Consider the following 18,436-nt stretch of genomic DNA (forward strand, 5'->3'; position numbering starts at 1 on the left):
ATAAAAATGAGATTTGTTGTGACATATTTGTACATGCACATAATTTGATCAATTTCATTCCTCATCATCTCCCTTTGCCCTCCTCTCCCCTCGGCCTCTATCCTATTGGTCTCTTTCTATTTCCATGAGATCCCTTTTCTTCCTTTTCTTTCTCTCTAGTTTCTACATATGAGATAAAACATTAAACCCTTGAATTTTTGAGTCTGCTTTATTTCACTCAACACAATGCTCTCTAGTTCCATACATTTTCATGTGAATTATGTATTTTCATTCTTCTTTATGGCTGTGTGTATGTATCACATTTTCTTTATTCATTTTGCAATTGATGGACATTTAGATTGGTACCATAATTTGACTATTGTGAATTGTGCTGATATAAACATGAGTATTAATATATTTATATAGTATGCTCACTTTAATTATTTTGGGTGAATAGCAAGGAGTGGTATAGCTATATCTTGTGGTGGTTCCATTCTTATCTTTTTGAAGAACATTCATACAGATTTTCATCCCTACTAACAATGTGTAAAAGTTCCTTTTTCCCCACATTCTTACTAGCATTAATTGTTATTTGTATTCTTGATGATAGCCATCCTAACTTGAAATCTCAGTGCATCTTTTATTTTCATTCCTTTGATTGCTAAAGACATTTGACATATTTTTTTCATATATTTTTGGCCATTTGTATTTCTTTTTGATAAATGCCTGTTTAGTTCACATGCCCATTGATCAATTGGGTTATTTGTATGTTTTGTTTTAGTTTTAAATTTTATGAATTATTTATATATTGTGAATAGAGATCCTATGTTGGAAGAATGGATGGCAAAGATTTTCCCTCAATCTGTGGGCTCTCTATTAAGGCTGGTAAATGTTCATGTTGCTGTACCGAAATTTTTAAACTTAATTCTATCCCATTTTTCTTTATTTTTTAAAAAAATTATTTTCTGAGCTTTAGGAATCTTGATGAGAAAATTGTTGCCTGCATGTATGTGTTGGTTGCCCCTGTTTTCTTTTAGCAGTAGCAATGTTTCAGGTCTAATAATTGTAAGTTATTGATCCATTTTGAGTTGCCTTTTGTGCAGGGAGAAAGATAGGGATCTAGTTTCATTCTTTTACATGTGGATATCCAGTTTTCTCAGCACCACTTGTTAAAGAGGCTATCTTTTCTCCAACATATGTTTTTTCGTGCCTTTGTCAAGGATTAGATGACTGTATCAGTTGGGGTTTGTCTCTTGGTCTTCTATTTTATCCCATTGTTATGTATTTCTGTTTTTATTCCTGTACTGTATTGTTTTGTTATTACATATCTATAATTTGAAATATATAATTTGGAATTGGGTATTATGATGATTCCAGTGTTGCTCCTTTTGCTCAGTGTCATGTTGACTATTCTAGGTCTATTATTCTTCCATGTGAATCTAAGGAGCAGGTTTCTAGTTCTGTAAAAAATTTCATTGGTACTTTAATGGAAATTGCATTGAATCTGGTAATTCAATGCAATTTGGTAATATAGCCATTTTACCAATATTAATTCTGTCCATTCATGAACACAGGATGTCTTTCAATCTTCTAGCGTATTCTTCAATTTTTTCTATATATGCTAAAGAGGTTTTTCTCATTTTTGTTTAGATTCATTGTTAGTATTTTTTGAGATTATTATTATAGGTATTATTTTTCTTATTTCTTTCTTTGCAAATTCACTCTTGGATTATAGAAAAATTCTTGTTTTTGTATGTTAATTTTGTATCCTATTAGTTTACCGAATTTGTTTACCAGCTCTAGAAGACTTTTGGTGAAGCTTTTAGGATCTTCTAATTATAGAAATGTATAATCTGCAAACTGTGATATTTGACTTTTTCCTTTATTATTTGTATCATTTTTATTTCATTTTATTGCCTAATTTCCCTGGCTAGAATTTTAATTACTGCACTGAATAAGACTGGTGAGAATTAATAACTTTGGCTTTTTCGGATTTTAGAGGAAATGCTTTTAGATGGCCCCAATTCACTATAATGTTAGCTTTGGGCTTGTTGTATAGAGCCCATATAATGTTATTTAAGTTCCTTTTATCCCTAGCTTCCACATGTTTTTGTCATTAATGGATGCTGAATTTTTTGAAGGTTTTCTCTGTGTCTATTCTATTTTAGGGTGAATTACATTTATTTATTTGCATACGTTGAACCACCCTGTTTCCTTGTAATGAAACCAACTTGGTCATGATGTGCAATCTTTTTAATGCGTTCTGAATATGATTTACCAATATTTTATTACAGACTTTCTGCCTATGTTTAACAGGGTTATTGGTCTCTAGCTTCCTTTCCTTGATATATTTGTATCTGGTTTGGGTATTGGAGTGATACTTGTTTCACAGAATAAATACAGAGTGTTCCACCAGTTTCTATTTCATGAAATAATTTGAGGAGCATGGGCATTAATTTTTCTTTAAATATCTGGTTGAATTTAGATGGGAATCCATCTGGTCCTGAACTTTTCTTTTCTGGAAGACTTCTTATTTCTCCTTCATTTACATCGCTTGTTATTGGCCTATTTAGTTTTTTCTCCCTCTTGGGTCAATTTTGATAGGTCATATGTGTCTAGAACGTTATCCATTTCCTCGTAATTTTTCTGTTTATTGGAATATACTTTTTTGATGTAGTTCATATCGATTTTCTGGATTTCAATGACATTAAGAGATTACAAATATTATTTTCTTTTCAAAGAGCCACACCTTTGTATTTTTGTTTTCTACTTCATCAATTTTGGTTCTTATCTTTTTTATTTCCTTCTTGTTGTTGGTTGTGCAATTGATTGTTCTTGTTTTCTAAGACCTTGAGCTGCATCAGTAGGTTACTTGAGTCCTTTCTGATTTTTTAATATAGGCATTCATTATTATGGACTCTATTCATAGAACTGCCTTTCTAGTGTCAAAGAGGTCTTGGTATATACTATTTATATTCTTATATGATTCTAAAAATGTTTTAATTTTTTCTATGCCTTCCTTGATGATGCATTCATCATATAGAAGTGTTTCAATCTATTTTCATGGGTTTATATGCTTTAGTTTTTTCTTGTGTTGTTTTATAATATCATTCCATTATGATCTGTTAAAATTCAAGGGATTGTTATCAATCAGTTTTATTTGCCAAATCTTGTTTTATAGCTTACGCTGTGGATTATTTTGGAAAAGAGTTCCAAAATAGCATCTGAGAAGAAAGTAAATTCAGCTATTGTTAAATCAAATGTTCTATAGATGTCTGTTAATTTTATTTGATTTATCATGTTTTAAATTCTTGCTCATTTTATAGCTGATGATCTTTCTATTGTTAAAAGATGTATTGAAATTACCAAATTTTATTCTATTGGAATCTATCTGAACATTTATGTTGAACAGAGTTTGGTTTATGTAAGTAGGTACTTCAAAGTTTGGGGCATAACTTTTTATTATCATTATATCTTTTTGTTGGACTATTCCATTTACAAGTTTATAGTGACTTTCATTTGTCTCTTCAGATTTATTTTGGCTTGAAGTCTATTTTGTCAGATATGAGGGTAATTAAGTACTGTTTGCTTTTGGGTTCCATATGCATAGAATATAATTTTTCATCCTCTCACTTTTAACCTGTTAATGTATTTGCTTATGAGTTATGTTTCTTGTAGGGAATACATAGTTTGGTCTTTTTAAAAAATCAAATCTTCAAATTTATGTCTTTTAAATGAAGAGTTGAAATTATTAACATTCAGTGCTATTATAGGAAGGCATTTATTATTCTCTACCATTTTGATTTACTTCTAATGTCTAATTCAATCCTAATTTGTATTTGCTTATCTAGTCTTTTAACAAGATTTATTCTTTCATGATCTTTTTTGGTTGTTAATACCATCTACTTATATGTATAGGATTTCTTTAAGCATCTTTTGCAATGTTGGTTTAGTAGTTATGAAATTCTTTAGTGAGTCATTATCTCTTTACAATCTACTCTGAGTTGGCAGGTATATCTTGTCTTGAGAATATCCAATTGGCATAATCAAGGTTCTAAGTTCAACCACCAGTGCTCTGAGAGAAAAGAGTAACTTCCAGTAACAGTGATAGCATAATAGCAAACCATATGTCAACATATGTTTAAAAAAACTAATTACCAATAATCTCTACAACTCTATTAAGCAATGAAAGAAGTAGGTAAGACATAATATAAAATAAACTGACAGGTTAAATATTAATGGTAGTATACTCAATATCAAATTTTATTCAAAGAAGGGACAAAAACAAGAAAGAAAAAATGGTGGAGAAAGTAAGTGAGACAGAATTTAAAATGAGGACGGAAAAAGAATGGCAGAGAAGGGAATGGAAATGAAAAGAAGAAAAGGTCTATTGAGAAAGAATACAATTTATTGACAAAATAAGTAAATTAGATACAACTCTGAAAAAGAAAATAATAATGAGGGAAAACACTAGAAATCACTTTGAAATCATAAAAAAAACATGTTTTCTTCTTACTGAGGTTTTAAAAAAAGGAGAAATTTCTTTCCAATGTTTCAAGTTTAGAATTATCCAGCTATGAGAATGTTTGCATGGCACACTTTTCATACTATTTGTTAGTTCTCAGCTCTTTCCTATACTAGCCAAGCTTGATAAGAACATCTGTATTCTAAACTTTACCCCCTCCTTACCTGGAAAAAAGTATTGGAGGGAGTGTGAACTGTTGTGAACAGATTCACTTCAGTATGACTATGTTCTTCCAATTGGGGATGGGATTGCAACTCTGGCAGGTGCTACTGGAAAGGCCTCTCGCCCAGTGAGTCTGTGGAACAATCCAGATTGTGCTGCATCCCTTGTTCTGAAAACCTCTGTCTCTGTCCTTGGAAGAGGTGTGTGAAAAGTCTCCAGATTACTTTAGCAGTTTCTTCAGATCCTTGTGGGCATAGGAGATGTAGTAGAGCTGGTAACAGGACACTGCAGGTCACCCTTTCTGCCCAACCCTGATTAGTCCCGGTTCTATCCCTTTAGGACTTGCTCCTTATCACAGAGTTCAGACCACCAATTTGAAATGAAAGTGCCCCTTGTAAGTACTTTCCCAATGTGCAGACCCAGAACTGTTGTTCTTATTCAATCTAAGAATAGCTACCATATAGATGGATCCCTCTAGTCTACTAATTCCCAGGATCTCTATGTCCCTTTTCAACTTCAAATATCCTTAATTACATGCATCTAGACAAAAAATGATTGGCATGGGTCCTGACCCCAATAATTAATTAGAAATTGAAAGGGCTAAGCTGAGAATATAGTATGGGAAAGAGACCAGCAAGACAAGCAAGGGCAGGAGTATAGCAGGAGAGTGGAATACAATCAGGCCAGAAGCTTTCTATTTTAGTTTAAGCATATAGGAAGGGGTTAAGAAGGAAAGTGGTATGATGCATTTAAAACATAAGACTCCAGTTAGTTAAGGAGAGAAAAGATAGAGGGAGAAAGGAAGAAATATTGTGAGTAACATTCATGAATATATAATACATTAAGAAGACAGTTTATAATATGTCATTAAGATCAGAAAGTTTGAACCTACTGTCCTATTGAGAAAGAAAAATAAAACAATTATCACTATTGAGTAACCACTATGTAAAGATACCATGATAAAAATTATGTGTGTTTCCTTGAATGCTTGTAGTGAATCTAGGAAGTCAGATTGACTTTAATATCTCTTATTAAAGTATGAAATTGGCCTTTTCACAGGATATGAAGTTGGAGCTGATGAAATTTGCTGACTTACCAGAGCACAAATCCTCAGACAGCATGTTCTTGGTGCTTATGTCTCATGGCACCCTTCATGGAATCTGTGGAACTTTGCATAGTAAGAAAAACGAAGATGTGCTACCTTATGACAGCATCTTCCAGATATTCAACAACTGTAACTGTATTGCGCTTAAAGACAAACCCAAGGTCATCATTGTGCAGGCCTGCAGAGGTGGTGAGTTCTGAGATGGAAGATAAAATAATTTTGAAGGTGTGCAGGACACTATGATGGATGTTTTATGTCTACAGAAATAATCATAGGCCTTATCTACTGTACATAAATTAATTTAATTATTAGAAAATCCCATTTACAGTGATATTATGAGAATTTTTCTTGTCAGTTAAGACATTTTGTTCGCTTTTTTCCCTTTTGTTATTTTTTTAGTTATACATAACATTAGGATTCATATTGACATAATTATAAAAGCAGGGAATATAATTTTCTCTAATTCAGTGAAGACATTTTTATATAATTTTAATTCATTGTAAGTGATGAAAGAGAATTCCAGAATTCCTAAGTCTGTTAAGCATAAATATTAAAACTCTGGGACATTATCATTTTAATGAAATGCATTTGAAAGTAAGGAAATTCTCTAATATAATAATAGTGAGTGACTTCACTGACCCACTCTCACCAATACATAGCTCTTCCAGACACACACCACCACCAAAAAGAAAAACCAGGGAAACATTATAGATCAAATGGACTTGACAATCATCTATATAATATTTCATCCAACATTTGAAGAACACATTATTTTCAGGAGCACATGGAACTTTTTTCCAAAATATAATCTTTATTAGGTCATAAACAAGTCCTTACAAATTAAAAAAAAAAAAAGTAAAATAATTTCTTGAACCTGTCACAGAGAAATGAAACTAGAAATGAACAGTAAGAAAAACTAAAGATATTATGCACATGGAGGTTTTGAATGAACGGTGAGTAAGTTATTGAAGAAATCAGGGACGGGAAATGTAAAAATATAAAAACCAAGTGAAAATGGACACACCACATGCGAGAACCTGTATGACATCGCAGAAGCAGTACTAAGGGGGATGTTTATGGCAGTGAGTGCCTACATCAAGAAACAAACAGAAACATTTTATATAAATAACACAGTCATACATCTCAAGGGCTTAAAATATCAAGAAATCAAACCAAATTTAATAGAAGGAAACAAATGATAAAGATCAGAGGAGAAAAAAATGAAGACTACAAAGATAGTACAAAGTATCAACAATAAAAAAATGAATTGTTTCTTTGAAAAGATAAAACAAAATTTTAGCTAAACTGACCTCTGCCCCTCACAAAAGACAAGATTGAACTAAATGAAGCTAAACATGAAAAAGGAGACAAAAATATCACTAAAATATAAAGGATAATTAGAGAACATTTTTAAAACATAAGCCAATAAATTAGATAATCTAGAAGAAATGGGCCATTTCTAGTCACATATAAATTGATAAAACAAAATCAAATGTGTATAAAAACCTAAATGGATCATTATGAGTAGTGAGATTAAAGCAATAATAAAAAGACTTCCAACAAAGAAAGGCCTAGGACTAGATGGATTCATTGCTCAGTTCTACCAGATTTTAAAAAGAATTAACACCAATGATTTTCAAAATATTTCATAAAATATAAAGGGAAGAAATAATTTCAAACTCATTTTATGAAGCCAATATTATCCTGCTAATAAAACCTGATAAGGACACAACAACAAATAAAACTACAGATGAATATCCCTGATAAGCATAAATGCAAAGTTCTCAATAAAATAATGCAAATTGAACAGCACATTTAAAAGATAATGTACAATGATCAAGTTAATTTAGTCCAGAGATGCAAGTATGGTTCAAAATATCCAAATAAATAACTATAATAAAGCACATAAATCAAATCCAGGATGAAATCACATAATCATCTCAATTGATGCAGTAAAAGCCTTTGATAAAATTCAATCTGACTTCCTGATAAAAATTCCTGAATAAATTAAATACAGAAAAATTATATCTCAACATAATGAATGCTATATGACAGACCCATAGTCTACACCATACAGAAATGAGAAAATCTGAAAGTATTTCCTTTAAGATTAGGAACAAGAAGAGGATATCCATGCTTACCACTGTTATTCAATATGGTACTATAAATTATAGCCAGAGAAATTAGGCAAAAGAAAGAAACAACAGGGTTGGAAGTTTGAAAGGAAGAAGTCAAATTTTCTCAATTTGCAGGTAGAAAACATTCAAGACTTCACAAATACTGATAAACAAATTCAGTAAGGTAGAAGAATACAATAATCAACATACAAAAATCGGTCCTCCTATACAAAAATAAGAACTTGCTGAGAAAGAAATCAGGAAAACAATTGCATTCAAAATGGCCTCAAAAGAAATAAAATATCTAGGAATAAACCTAGCCAAGGAGGTAAAAGGCCTCTAGAATGAAAAATAATAAAACACTGAAAAAAGTAACTGAAGAAGACACTAGAAGGTTGAAAAATCCTCTCACATTCAAGAATGTGGAGGATTAATAATGTGTTAAAATGGCAATATTACCCTGAATAATCTATAGATTCAAAGAAACCTCCACCAAAACACTGTTGCTAGTGCTGGACATGGTGGCAAAATGTCTATAATTTTGGTGACTTAGGATCCTGAAGTAGGAGAATTATAAATTCAAGGCCAGTCTCAGCAACTTAGTGATGACCTAAGCAACTTAGCCAGACCCTTAAAATAAAAAAAAAAATAAATAAAAAAGGCTGGGAATATAGTTTAGCGGTAAAGTGTCTTTGGGTTCAGTCCCCAGTACTGAACAAACAAATCAATAAAAACAAAATAAAACAAAAATTCTAATGATATTATTCACAGAACTAAAAACGAACAATCCTAAAATTCTTATGAAGTATAAAATATTCCAGATAGGGAAAGGAATCCTGAGCAAAAAATAAATAAATAAATAAACAAACAAAATATTAAATAAATAAAAGCAATGCTGGAAGAATCATAATACCTGATTTCAAATTATACTACAAAGCCACAAAAACAGCATGATATTGGCATTAAAACAGACATATAGAAGGACGAAATAAAATCAAAGACCCAGAAATGAATCCACTCATCTACTACCATCTGATTTTCAACAAGGGTGCCAACAACATACTTTAGAAAAAAGATAGTTTCTTCAACAAATGGAGCCAAGAAAATTTCATATCCACACACAGAAGTATGAAACTAGATGCTTGTCTTTATCCTGCAAAACATTAGCTCAAAGTGAATGGAAGATTTTAATGTAAGACATGAACTATGAGAGAAAAATATGGTAGATATACTACAAGATAATGTCAGAGTCAATAATTTTCTGACAAAAGCAAGAATTGACTAATGGATAGCATCAAATTAAAAAGCTTTCTGCATAGCAAAGGAAACAACAGAGTGAAGAGTCAGCCTATAGAATGGGAGAAAATCTTTGCCAACCACTCCTTTGAAAAAGGATGAATATATATCCAGAATATATAATGAACTTTAAAAAAGTAACAACCAAAGAGCAAATAATTCAACCAATTAATGGGCCAATGATCTGAACAGATACTTTTCTAAAAAGTACAAATGAACAAAAAGCCTATAAAAAAGTTTGACATCTTTTTCTATAACAGAAATGCAAATTAAAACTACATTGATATTCCATCTCATTCCACTGGAATGGTTATTACCAACAAAGCAAAAGATAACAAATGGTGGCAAGGATGTAGAGAAAAAAGAGCCTGTTATGATTTAGAACTAGAATGGCCCCCAAAGCTCACGCATTAGAAGCATGGCCCCAATACAGTAAGGTTCAGAGATAGGGATGTTAAGCAATGATTAGGGCTCTGACCTCATTAGAGGATTAGTCCATGTGCTAGATTCATCCACTGATAGCTGAATGGACTACAGGGAGGTGGGACCTAGTTAGAAGAAGTAGGTCATTGGAGGACACCCTGAAAGCGTTTACCCGCTCCCTGGTCCCTTCCTCTCTCCCCCTCTCTGCTTTCTGGCTGCCATGAGCTGAAAAGTTTTCCTCTGCTATGCCTTTCTCCCATGACGTTCTGGTCCTGAGAGGATGAAGTCCTGAGAGTAATGAAGTCAAATGACTGTGAACTGAACCTCTAAAGTTATGAGCCCAAATTCAATTTTTCCTCCTCTCAATTGTTCTTTCCAGGTAATTTGATGTTTTTCACAGTATGTAGATTTCTCCAAAATTAAAAGTAGAACTACTGTAGGATCTAACTATACCGGCCTCTGCTTATTCCTCAAGGTAATGAGGTCAGCATACAAAAGAGAGAATGCTGCTTCCTGTGTTTATTGCAGCATTATTCATAATAGTTAAGATATGGAATCAGCCTAGGTGCCTATCAATAGATGAATGGATGAAGAAAACATGCATATATATACACACTTTCATATATGTATATAAAACACATATATCCACACATACAAAGGGATATTATTCAACTATAAAGAAGAATGAAATTGTGCCACTTGCAGGAAAAGAATCCATCTTGGGTACATGATGTTAAGCAAAATAATCAGACACAAAAAGAGAAGTATCACATGTTTTATCTCATAAGCGAGAACAAAAGAAAACAGAACTAAAAAAAGAAGAGGGATTATTAGGGAATAAGGAGGGATCTGGGTGTAGAGCAGATAACAAGAAATGGTAAGAGGGTAGAAGGGAAGTAGACATAATATATACATGTGTAGAAATGTTTCAGTGAAATCAATTAACTTGTACCATTAATATGTTAATAATTATATAGCAAAATAATTTTTAAAAAGAAAGAAAGTGGAGCCATTATATAACAGCAGCACCCTGTTTATATATAATATTGATGATGAAGTAAGTAGGTTTTTTAGGGGACATGAGGGATAGCAGTTAAATTTTAGTTTCCTGGTGGCTATTGGGAGCTACTGTTGCTTTTTTTTTTTTCTGGGTACTGGAGATTGAAGTCATGGGCACTATTCCGTTAAGACACATCCCCAGCACTATTTTGTATTTTATTTATAGACAGGGTCTCACTGAGTTGCTTAACACCTCACTTTTGCTGAGGCTGGCTTTGAACTAGTGATCCTCCTGCCTCACCTGCAGAGCCACTGGAATTAAAAGCATGTGCCACCATGCCTGGCTCTTTTTTTATTTAAAGCAAAAATAATTTTACTAAAAACTGATAGCTATACTCTGAAACTATGCAGATAAGGCTTTAACCTTCTTTATTCTTCTTGAAAAAAATGGTTTGTTTTCTTTTTGTGATATGTTAATTCTTTGTTAGTATAATGCCCTCTCTCACTCTTCTCTCTCTGGAGACAGTGGTGTGTGTAACTAATTGGGTGAACATTCAAAAGATCAAGGTGGACAATTGTGACAGTCATACTGAGGGGGGCACAGGGTGCAGATAGTTGATGTCTCTACAGGAAACAGAGGCGAAACATGGGTTGGAGACTCTCCAGCCCTGGAAGACAGCTCCTCATACTCTCAGATGAACCTGGATGAAGATGGTGTTTACAAGACCCATGTGGAGAAGGACTTCATTGCTTTCTATTCATCAACCCCACGTATGTCTTTCAGTTACAGACAGACATTTATGGTCCTAAGGCTACTTTTCAATGATTTTAGGAAATCAAGATAGGCCCTGTGCAGCAATAGTCTGAGAGACATTTTGAAGGCTTTTGATATATTTTACATAAATCTTATTCAACACTTTAAAAAATGTTCTTTTATTTTCTATATTACACTTTACAATCAAAGATATGCCCAAATATTAAAGCAACCCAATACAAGGAATCCCTTAACTACACACCACTTAAGCACATATGACTGATGCCATTTTCTACTAAATCTATTTAACATTTTTAGTGGAGATTTTATGAGCCCCAGAACTGGTCTCCCCATCTCATGTGATCAATTCCAAGTCATTTTCTCCATATTTCCAATTTGATTGTCCATGTATGATGCTGTTACATGTTTCAGTAGGAAAGTGGATACTCTTTTAAAAGAGTAGATAATGTCATGGGGAGGCTCACTCAGTCTAATAATAGGTAACAGCAGTTAGTAGTTTGGCTGCAGATAAACATTTTAGAAGCCTTACATTCACATTTCCTAAATTGCAAACTCTCAATTCTTATTTCTAAAATATTTTCACTGATGCAAAATTGACATACAAAAACTCTGTGCAGATTTAATGTATAGAACTTAATGAATTTAGAGATAATATGAACTTATCACCAAAATCTATGACATAAACATATACCTCCCCCCCAGAAACTTTTTTTTCTCTATTCATTTTAATATTCTCTGTGTTTATGGATTTCCTGTGGTGTTAATGTGGGATGACAAAGGCTTCCCCTAAACCTGTAAAAGGTAATTCCTAAGATATGTTTTTAAAAAGAAAAAACAAATCTAAAACACAAAATAAATTGAACAGAGAAAATAGTGAAAGCCCTCAGACCAAGGCATGACACCATAACACCTAAATCTCCACAGATAACATGTCCTGGAGATACAAAACTGGGGGCTCTCCCTTCATCATAGAACTCATCAAATGCTTCCAGAAATATTCTTGCTGCAATCACCTCGAGGAAATATTTCTGAGGGTAAGCTTCTCTTTCCTTTTCAATTCAACCATTTATTTATTCATAAAGAACAATATTGTTATTCAACTTTCACATGTCAGTGACGTACTGTATCAAGCAAGAAAAAGTACCTGTTTTCTGTCATTCAGGTATTTAAAATCAGGTTTAGAAAAGGGAGCCAGTGTGCCACAGTGGGAGATCAAAGTACAACAAAATGACATAAAATCTAAGCTTTATATTATGGGATAGAAAGCTATGAATTCTTAGAATTCAGAGAATGAAAAGTATTTGACATTAACTTTCGTTGCTTAATTTATTAATAAATGCATACGGGGTGGTCTACAAGGGGATGGGTTCTCTCCTGTTGATGTTGGGGTAAATGAAACCTATTGTGAGCTTAAGACCACCCAGGACTTAAATTGCTGTCAGACATATGGGTATTATGAAAAGTAGGTCAAGAAAGAAGTATGTGATTACAGATTATGATGATATCCATAAAGAGAAAGACCTAAACATGTGGAAGACAATAAATGCACTCTTTAAATGGAATGATCAGGAAAGAGAGACTTAATACTTCTTCCTTGATTTTGGACATTCCTTATTCACCCTTGTTCCTAAATTATTTTTCTTTATAGTACCTACCACCATCCACTCAGTATATATTTTATTTACGTGTTTTGGCTTTTTAAATGTTTATTTTCTCACTCACATGAAAGCTTCATGAAGGCAAGAATTTGCTGAACATGTCAACATGCACCAAACAGATATTCAATTAATATTAATTGAATAAATAGATGAATGAATGAATGAATGAATGCTCATTTTTTTTTTTTTTACAGAGGAGGGACTGGTATTAAGAACATAGGAGACACTGGAGTAGTGGCTTAGTGGTAAAGCAGTTGTCTAGCATGTGTGAGGCACTGAGTTAGATTCTCAGTACCGCATATAAATAAATAAAATAAAGGTCCAACAACAACTAAAAATAAATAAATTAATTAAAAAACACAGGAAACTGTGGTTGTTTTAAAATTTAATACTGTAGAGGACAGTAATACTTCCCTGGGAAAAGAGATGTACTTATGAGAATATTGGAGAATATTCTATTGTAACAAGACAGGGTTTCTGCAAATAGGAACCTAGAAAGTTAAGTCCTGTTGGATGAATAAAAATTAGACATAGTACTTTCAGGATGCTCCTAGAAAAAAGACCAAAAATAGTGTGTTTAGGGTAAGGAAGATCTCACTGATCAGTCCCGGACAAGACTTCAGAGGTCAGCTCGTTGCAGGGGTGGAAGTCAAAGCTGTTCTGTATTCAAGTCTTGAAGACAATCCTGTGAATCAATTCTCCTCAAATTGAGGAGTCATCCTGTGTGAGGGTTAAAAACAGGGACTCTTCTAAATCCAATCCTCATTAACAGACCTCCAGGAATAATTAACGGTGAGGTTTATAATTCACAAATAGAAAGGAGAGGAAATGGAAATAGAAAGGGCTTGGATGAGGCAGTTGTTATTTTTTAAGTAAAGATTACAGTCCTATATGGGTTCTCAATTCTGAGAGGAAGGTTAGAAGTATCAGCAAGGTAGAATATCCATTTGTTTGGTCTCATCAGCCCCAGGAGTGTCCTTTCCACTCCTGGAATTTTCTGGTTTATGGTGCAAAATATTTTCTGTGAATTTATAAGGCTTATCTCATCTAGAGCTGTTTTTGGTTTTAGGTAAGAAGTTCATTTGATGAACCAGGTGTTCGAGCCCAGATGCCCACTGTTGAGAGAGTAACCTTGACAAAACCTTTCTACCTCTTTCCTGGCTATTGTAAGTCCTGCATTGGTGTTAGGAAGTGAAATAGGTAGGAGGGTCATATTGGTGGTAAAGTTTAGTGACCAATTGCACCTGATTGCTTCAATGATCAACCTAGTATTCTTTGTTGACATAGTTGGTGATGACTGTTAGTTTTTATTCTCCTTGTATGCATCTGAATCCCCTTTACCTCCACAACCAACACAGCAATCAATCAATCAATCAAGGAGGCAAAACCAAGGCAAAAAATGATAAACAATGAAAGATCCTGAATAGCAATTATTAAAATACAAATGTACTTATGCTTAAATTGTTACATATTCATTTATCTCTCATTAGCCCTCCCAATTCCCTTTCTCTCTCTTGAGCTGTCTCATACACAAAATGCACATGCACACACTTATACCTACATGCATTCACACACACACACACACACACACACACACACACACAGTGTTGCCAAATGTTATATCAGACCCTAAAAATAAACAGAAAACAAAGGAGGGGGCTGAATATGGAAGAAATAGCTCTTTGGTCCACAGAGTGGACCAAAAGTGTCACATTGGTGGCATTGAGCTACTTTACCAAACAATATAAAATACAGCCTCGAAATGTAATTCCAATCACTCAGGGGCTAAAGCAGAAGGACTATAAGTTTGATATCAGCCTAGCAATTTAGCAAGACCCTGTCTCAAAATAAAAATTATAAATTTAAAAAAAACTGTGGATGGGTGTTACTCAATGGTAAAGCACTCTTGGGTCTAATCCTCATTTCTGGAAAACAACAACATATATCCTTGACTTGTACCCTGTGTGCTCTGGTTCTTGTGCTGTTCTCACACTGTAAATGACAAATCACTCACAGTATACCTCAGATCCTCAATTACTTCTCAGTAATTCCTTTAAGCTTTCATGTTAACCCTCAAACATTTTTTATTAAAATATTTTAGAGTGGATAAGTGGATAAATTAATTTAGACCCAATGATTACTTTATTTACTCACAACAGCTTTATATCATCACACCCTATCATATTATTGATCCCTCTGAAAAACATACTTTAAATTTCACATTATTTTAAAATTTATTTCAAAATATGTACTGAATTCATCTTTTATCCCTGTTTTCTGACACTTTAGTCATAAAATTGCAAATATATTTCAGGACAGGCTTTATTATCTAATTCATCCAATAGGACCACATTTGAGAACTGAATTATTTTTTGACTAATATTTGTCAGACTATCGGGTTCTGTTACAGATGCATGAAACATACCAGGGAACAAAGTAAATGGAAACTTTACCCTCAAAGATCTCATAGTCTAATAAGTATAATCAGGATCTGAATTCATAAATACATAAATTTATCAAGTCACAGAGAGATAAGAGTAAAGTAGAAAATAAAAAAGCAAAGGGGGACACCAAGAGGTAGAGGTTGTACTGCTAATGATAGGTTATTCAGGAAAGCATTATTTGAAATGATGAAATCAGAACAAAGAATGGACAGAGAGGGGAAATAAACCTTGTGATTCTTACCCAGGAAAAGTGTCCCACCCCAGGACAAAAGCAAGTAAAAATGCCCTGGTGCAGAGATGTGCTTGCTATGTTTAAAGAGCTGCAAGAAACCAGTGTAGCCAGAGAAGAATGAGAGTGGAAAAAATGGCAGAGACAAATTCAGAGAAATGGGGATGAGCCTGAGCCAAAGGCTTTGGTGATCCCATAGCAAATATTAATTATTTTTTTGTCCTGAGTGAGAAAGAAAACCCTTCAAGTGCTTTTGAACAGAGAAGTGATATACTATAACTTAGGTTTTGCAAAGTTCACTTTAAGTGCCATTTCCTGACTAGAGTACAGAGGACACAGGTGGATATCAAGGGTATCAGCAAGCACATGGGAGACAATGGAATAGTCATGGTAACAAGTGGAACAAAGGCTGCAACCTCTTGACCTTCTCTCCTTTATTTCTTCGGCAGGAAACCACAGGCAGCCCAGCCTTCCTTTATCAACTTTAAGAAGCACTTTTGTACATGTATTTAAACATTTTTATTTCAATAAAAATGAAAACAAATTAACAGTGCCTTTTGGTATTCCTTAATTGACAACAGGATTTCAATTAACATGGTGAGTGTGTGAAAATGAAGTGGGAAAAGCGGACTGGATTTTCTAGCTTATGGTTCATAAAATATCAGCACTTCACTGAGAAAAGAGAACCAGCTGTGACTTACCTCCAGCAGTAGGATAGAAAGGGATGGTGCCTAAAACTGTGATTAGAAATCTGTATCCTCTGGACTCTATGCAGACATCACCTCACACAGTAAGTTGGCTACTATAAAACATGAAACCCCCCAAGAACAGAAAATAACAATTGTTGTTCAAGGATGTGGTATAATTACAGCCACTGTGCACTGTTGGTAGGGGTGTAAAATTACGTAGCCACTGTGAAAAACAGTATGGTGGTTTCTAAAAAAATTAAAATTGAATCACCATGCAATGTAGCAATCCCACTTCTGGGTGTATACCCCAAAGTATAGAAGGTAGAGTCTCAAACAGATATCTGTATACCCATTTCATAGGCAGCATTATTTACAATAGCTAAAACATGGAAGCAAATGAGTATCTACTAACTGATGAATGGATAAGCAAAATGTGAAATGTGTGTGTATGTATATGTATGTGTGCAAATATGAATATGTGTGTGTATGCATACTATTTAGCCTTAAAAATGGAAGGAAATTCTGACATATGCTACAGATGAACTTTGCAGATATTATGTGAGAAAAAATAAGCAATCCACAAAAACAAAACAAAACTGTATTATTCCACATTTATGAGATACCTAAAATAGTCAAATTCACAGAGATCAACGGATAGCAGAATGTTTGTTGCCAGGGGCTAGGAAGAGGAAGAAGTGGGGAACGTATTAGTCCTTTCTATGTTGCTATAACTGAATACCTGAGCCTGGGTACTTTTAAAAATAAAGAGATTTATTTGGCTCATGATTCTGATGTCTGGAGGGTCCAAAAAGTATCCTTGCAAGGACCCCATGGCTATATCACAACATGAAAGAGAAACTGAAAGGAAACCAAGTACTTGGCATATTCTTGCTTTATAACAACCAAAAGACTTGCCAGAATCAACTCACTCCATGATATAAACATTCATACCTTACAAAGGTGGGCCCCCAATGGTGTAATTATTTTGCACTTAGGCCCCACCTCTTAAAAGTTCTACCATTTCAATGCCACCACACTGGGAACCAAGTTTCAGGCACATATGTCTTTGGAGGAACATGCTAAAATGATATTCAAACCATAGCAAGCATTTATTAGTTAGTGGGTACACATTTTCAGTTGTACAAAATGAAAAGAAAAAAAAGTTTTAGAGCTCCCTTGTGCTGACTGTGGCACAATACTATGAATGTGTCCAATGTCACTGGACTAAACACATAAAAATGGTGAAGATGGTAAATTTTGTGTTATGTACTTTTTGCATAATGAAGGTAATGAAAAACAAGATGATGACATTATTGGAGGTGTTAAACGATGGAGAAAAATGGCATGGGATAGCTGTCATCAAATTACATACAGAAGATTTAAGTTAATGAGCAATACTGCTGGAAGAAAAAGGAAGTTTGAATATATTATTGACTATTTTCTAAATTAATCAAGAAAAATGCTGAGAGTCATGGTAACCAATAAGATAGAGACACATTTCATTTTTCATACATGGTAGTCAGTGGCATTATTTTACTTAATATATCAGGAGATAGAGTGATAGAATAGGCATTATTAAGCGTTCTAAAGATTTTCACTGGAAAAATAAAAAACTATCAGAAATAACAGAGAAATTACAACTAGAATGTGGGACTGAGGGTAAACGGGAGAAGATGGTTTTTATTGTATGCTTTTCCATACTACTGAATTACTTGCCTTTTAAACATATTAACCAAACAAAACATTTTAAAATTTTAATACACTGATATCTATTTTATACAACCATTCAAAAACTAGATAGTCCTTACTATAACTTTTTAAAAATTTTGTTATACATTCTGAAGTTAAAAACAAAATTATTGGCTCAAAGATGGTGAATTAGTGTGAGGCAGCACTTCTCTTGGCTCACCTACCTAGGACTCAAACAGTAGGAATAACACATCTCAATAAATGCAGAGAAAGCATTTAACAAAATATAACACCCCTTCATGTTCCAAACACTAGAAAATCAAGGGATATTAGGAACACATCTCTA

General features: G+C 33.6%; 1 protein-coding gene across 2 annotated transcripts in view; it reads left to right on the forward strand.

Annotated features, from left to right (window-relative positions):
• Positions 1 to 16,260, forward strand: part of LOC308637740 (caspase-4-like) — a 27,727-nt gene extending 11,467 nt beyond the window's left edge. Inside the window, exons 5-9 of one of the 2 annotated variants that reach the window (XM_081274483.1) lie at positions 5,726 to 5,960; positions 11,237 to 11,377; positions 12,306 to 12,415; positions 14,109 to 14,205; positions 16,162 to 16,260. In XM_081274483.1, the coding sequence (XP_081130609.1) occupies positions 5,726 to 5,960; positions 11,237 to 11,377; positions 12,306 to 12,415; positions 14,109 to 14,205; positions 16,162 to 16,163 (585 nt within the window). In that variant the 3' untranslated portion in view covers positions 16,164 to 16,260. The remainder of the gene's footprint in view (positions 1 to 5,725; positions 5,961 to 11,236; positions 11,378 to 12,305; positions 12,416 to 14,108; positions 14,206 to 16,161) is intronic. The other variant, XR_014019677.1, reaches the window with a different exon arrangement.
• Positions 16,261 to 18,436: the final 2,176 nt, after the last annotated feature.

Source organism: Spermophilus citellus (assembly GCF_964194105.1).
Source record: "Spermophilus citellus genome assembly, chromosome: 2".
Lineage (NCBI taxonomy): Eukaryota > Metazoa > Chordata > Mammalia > Rodentia > Sciuridae > Spermophilus > Spermophilus citellus.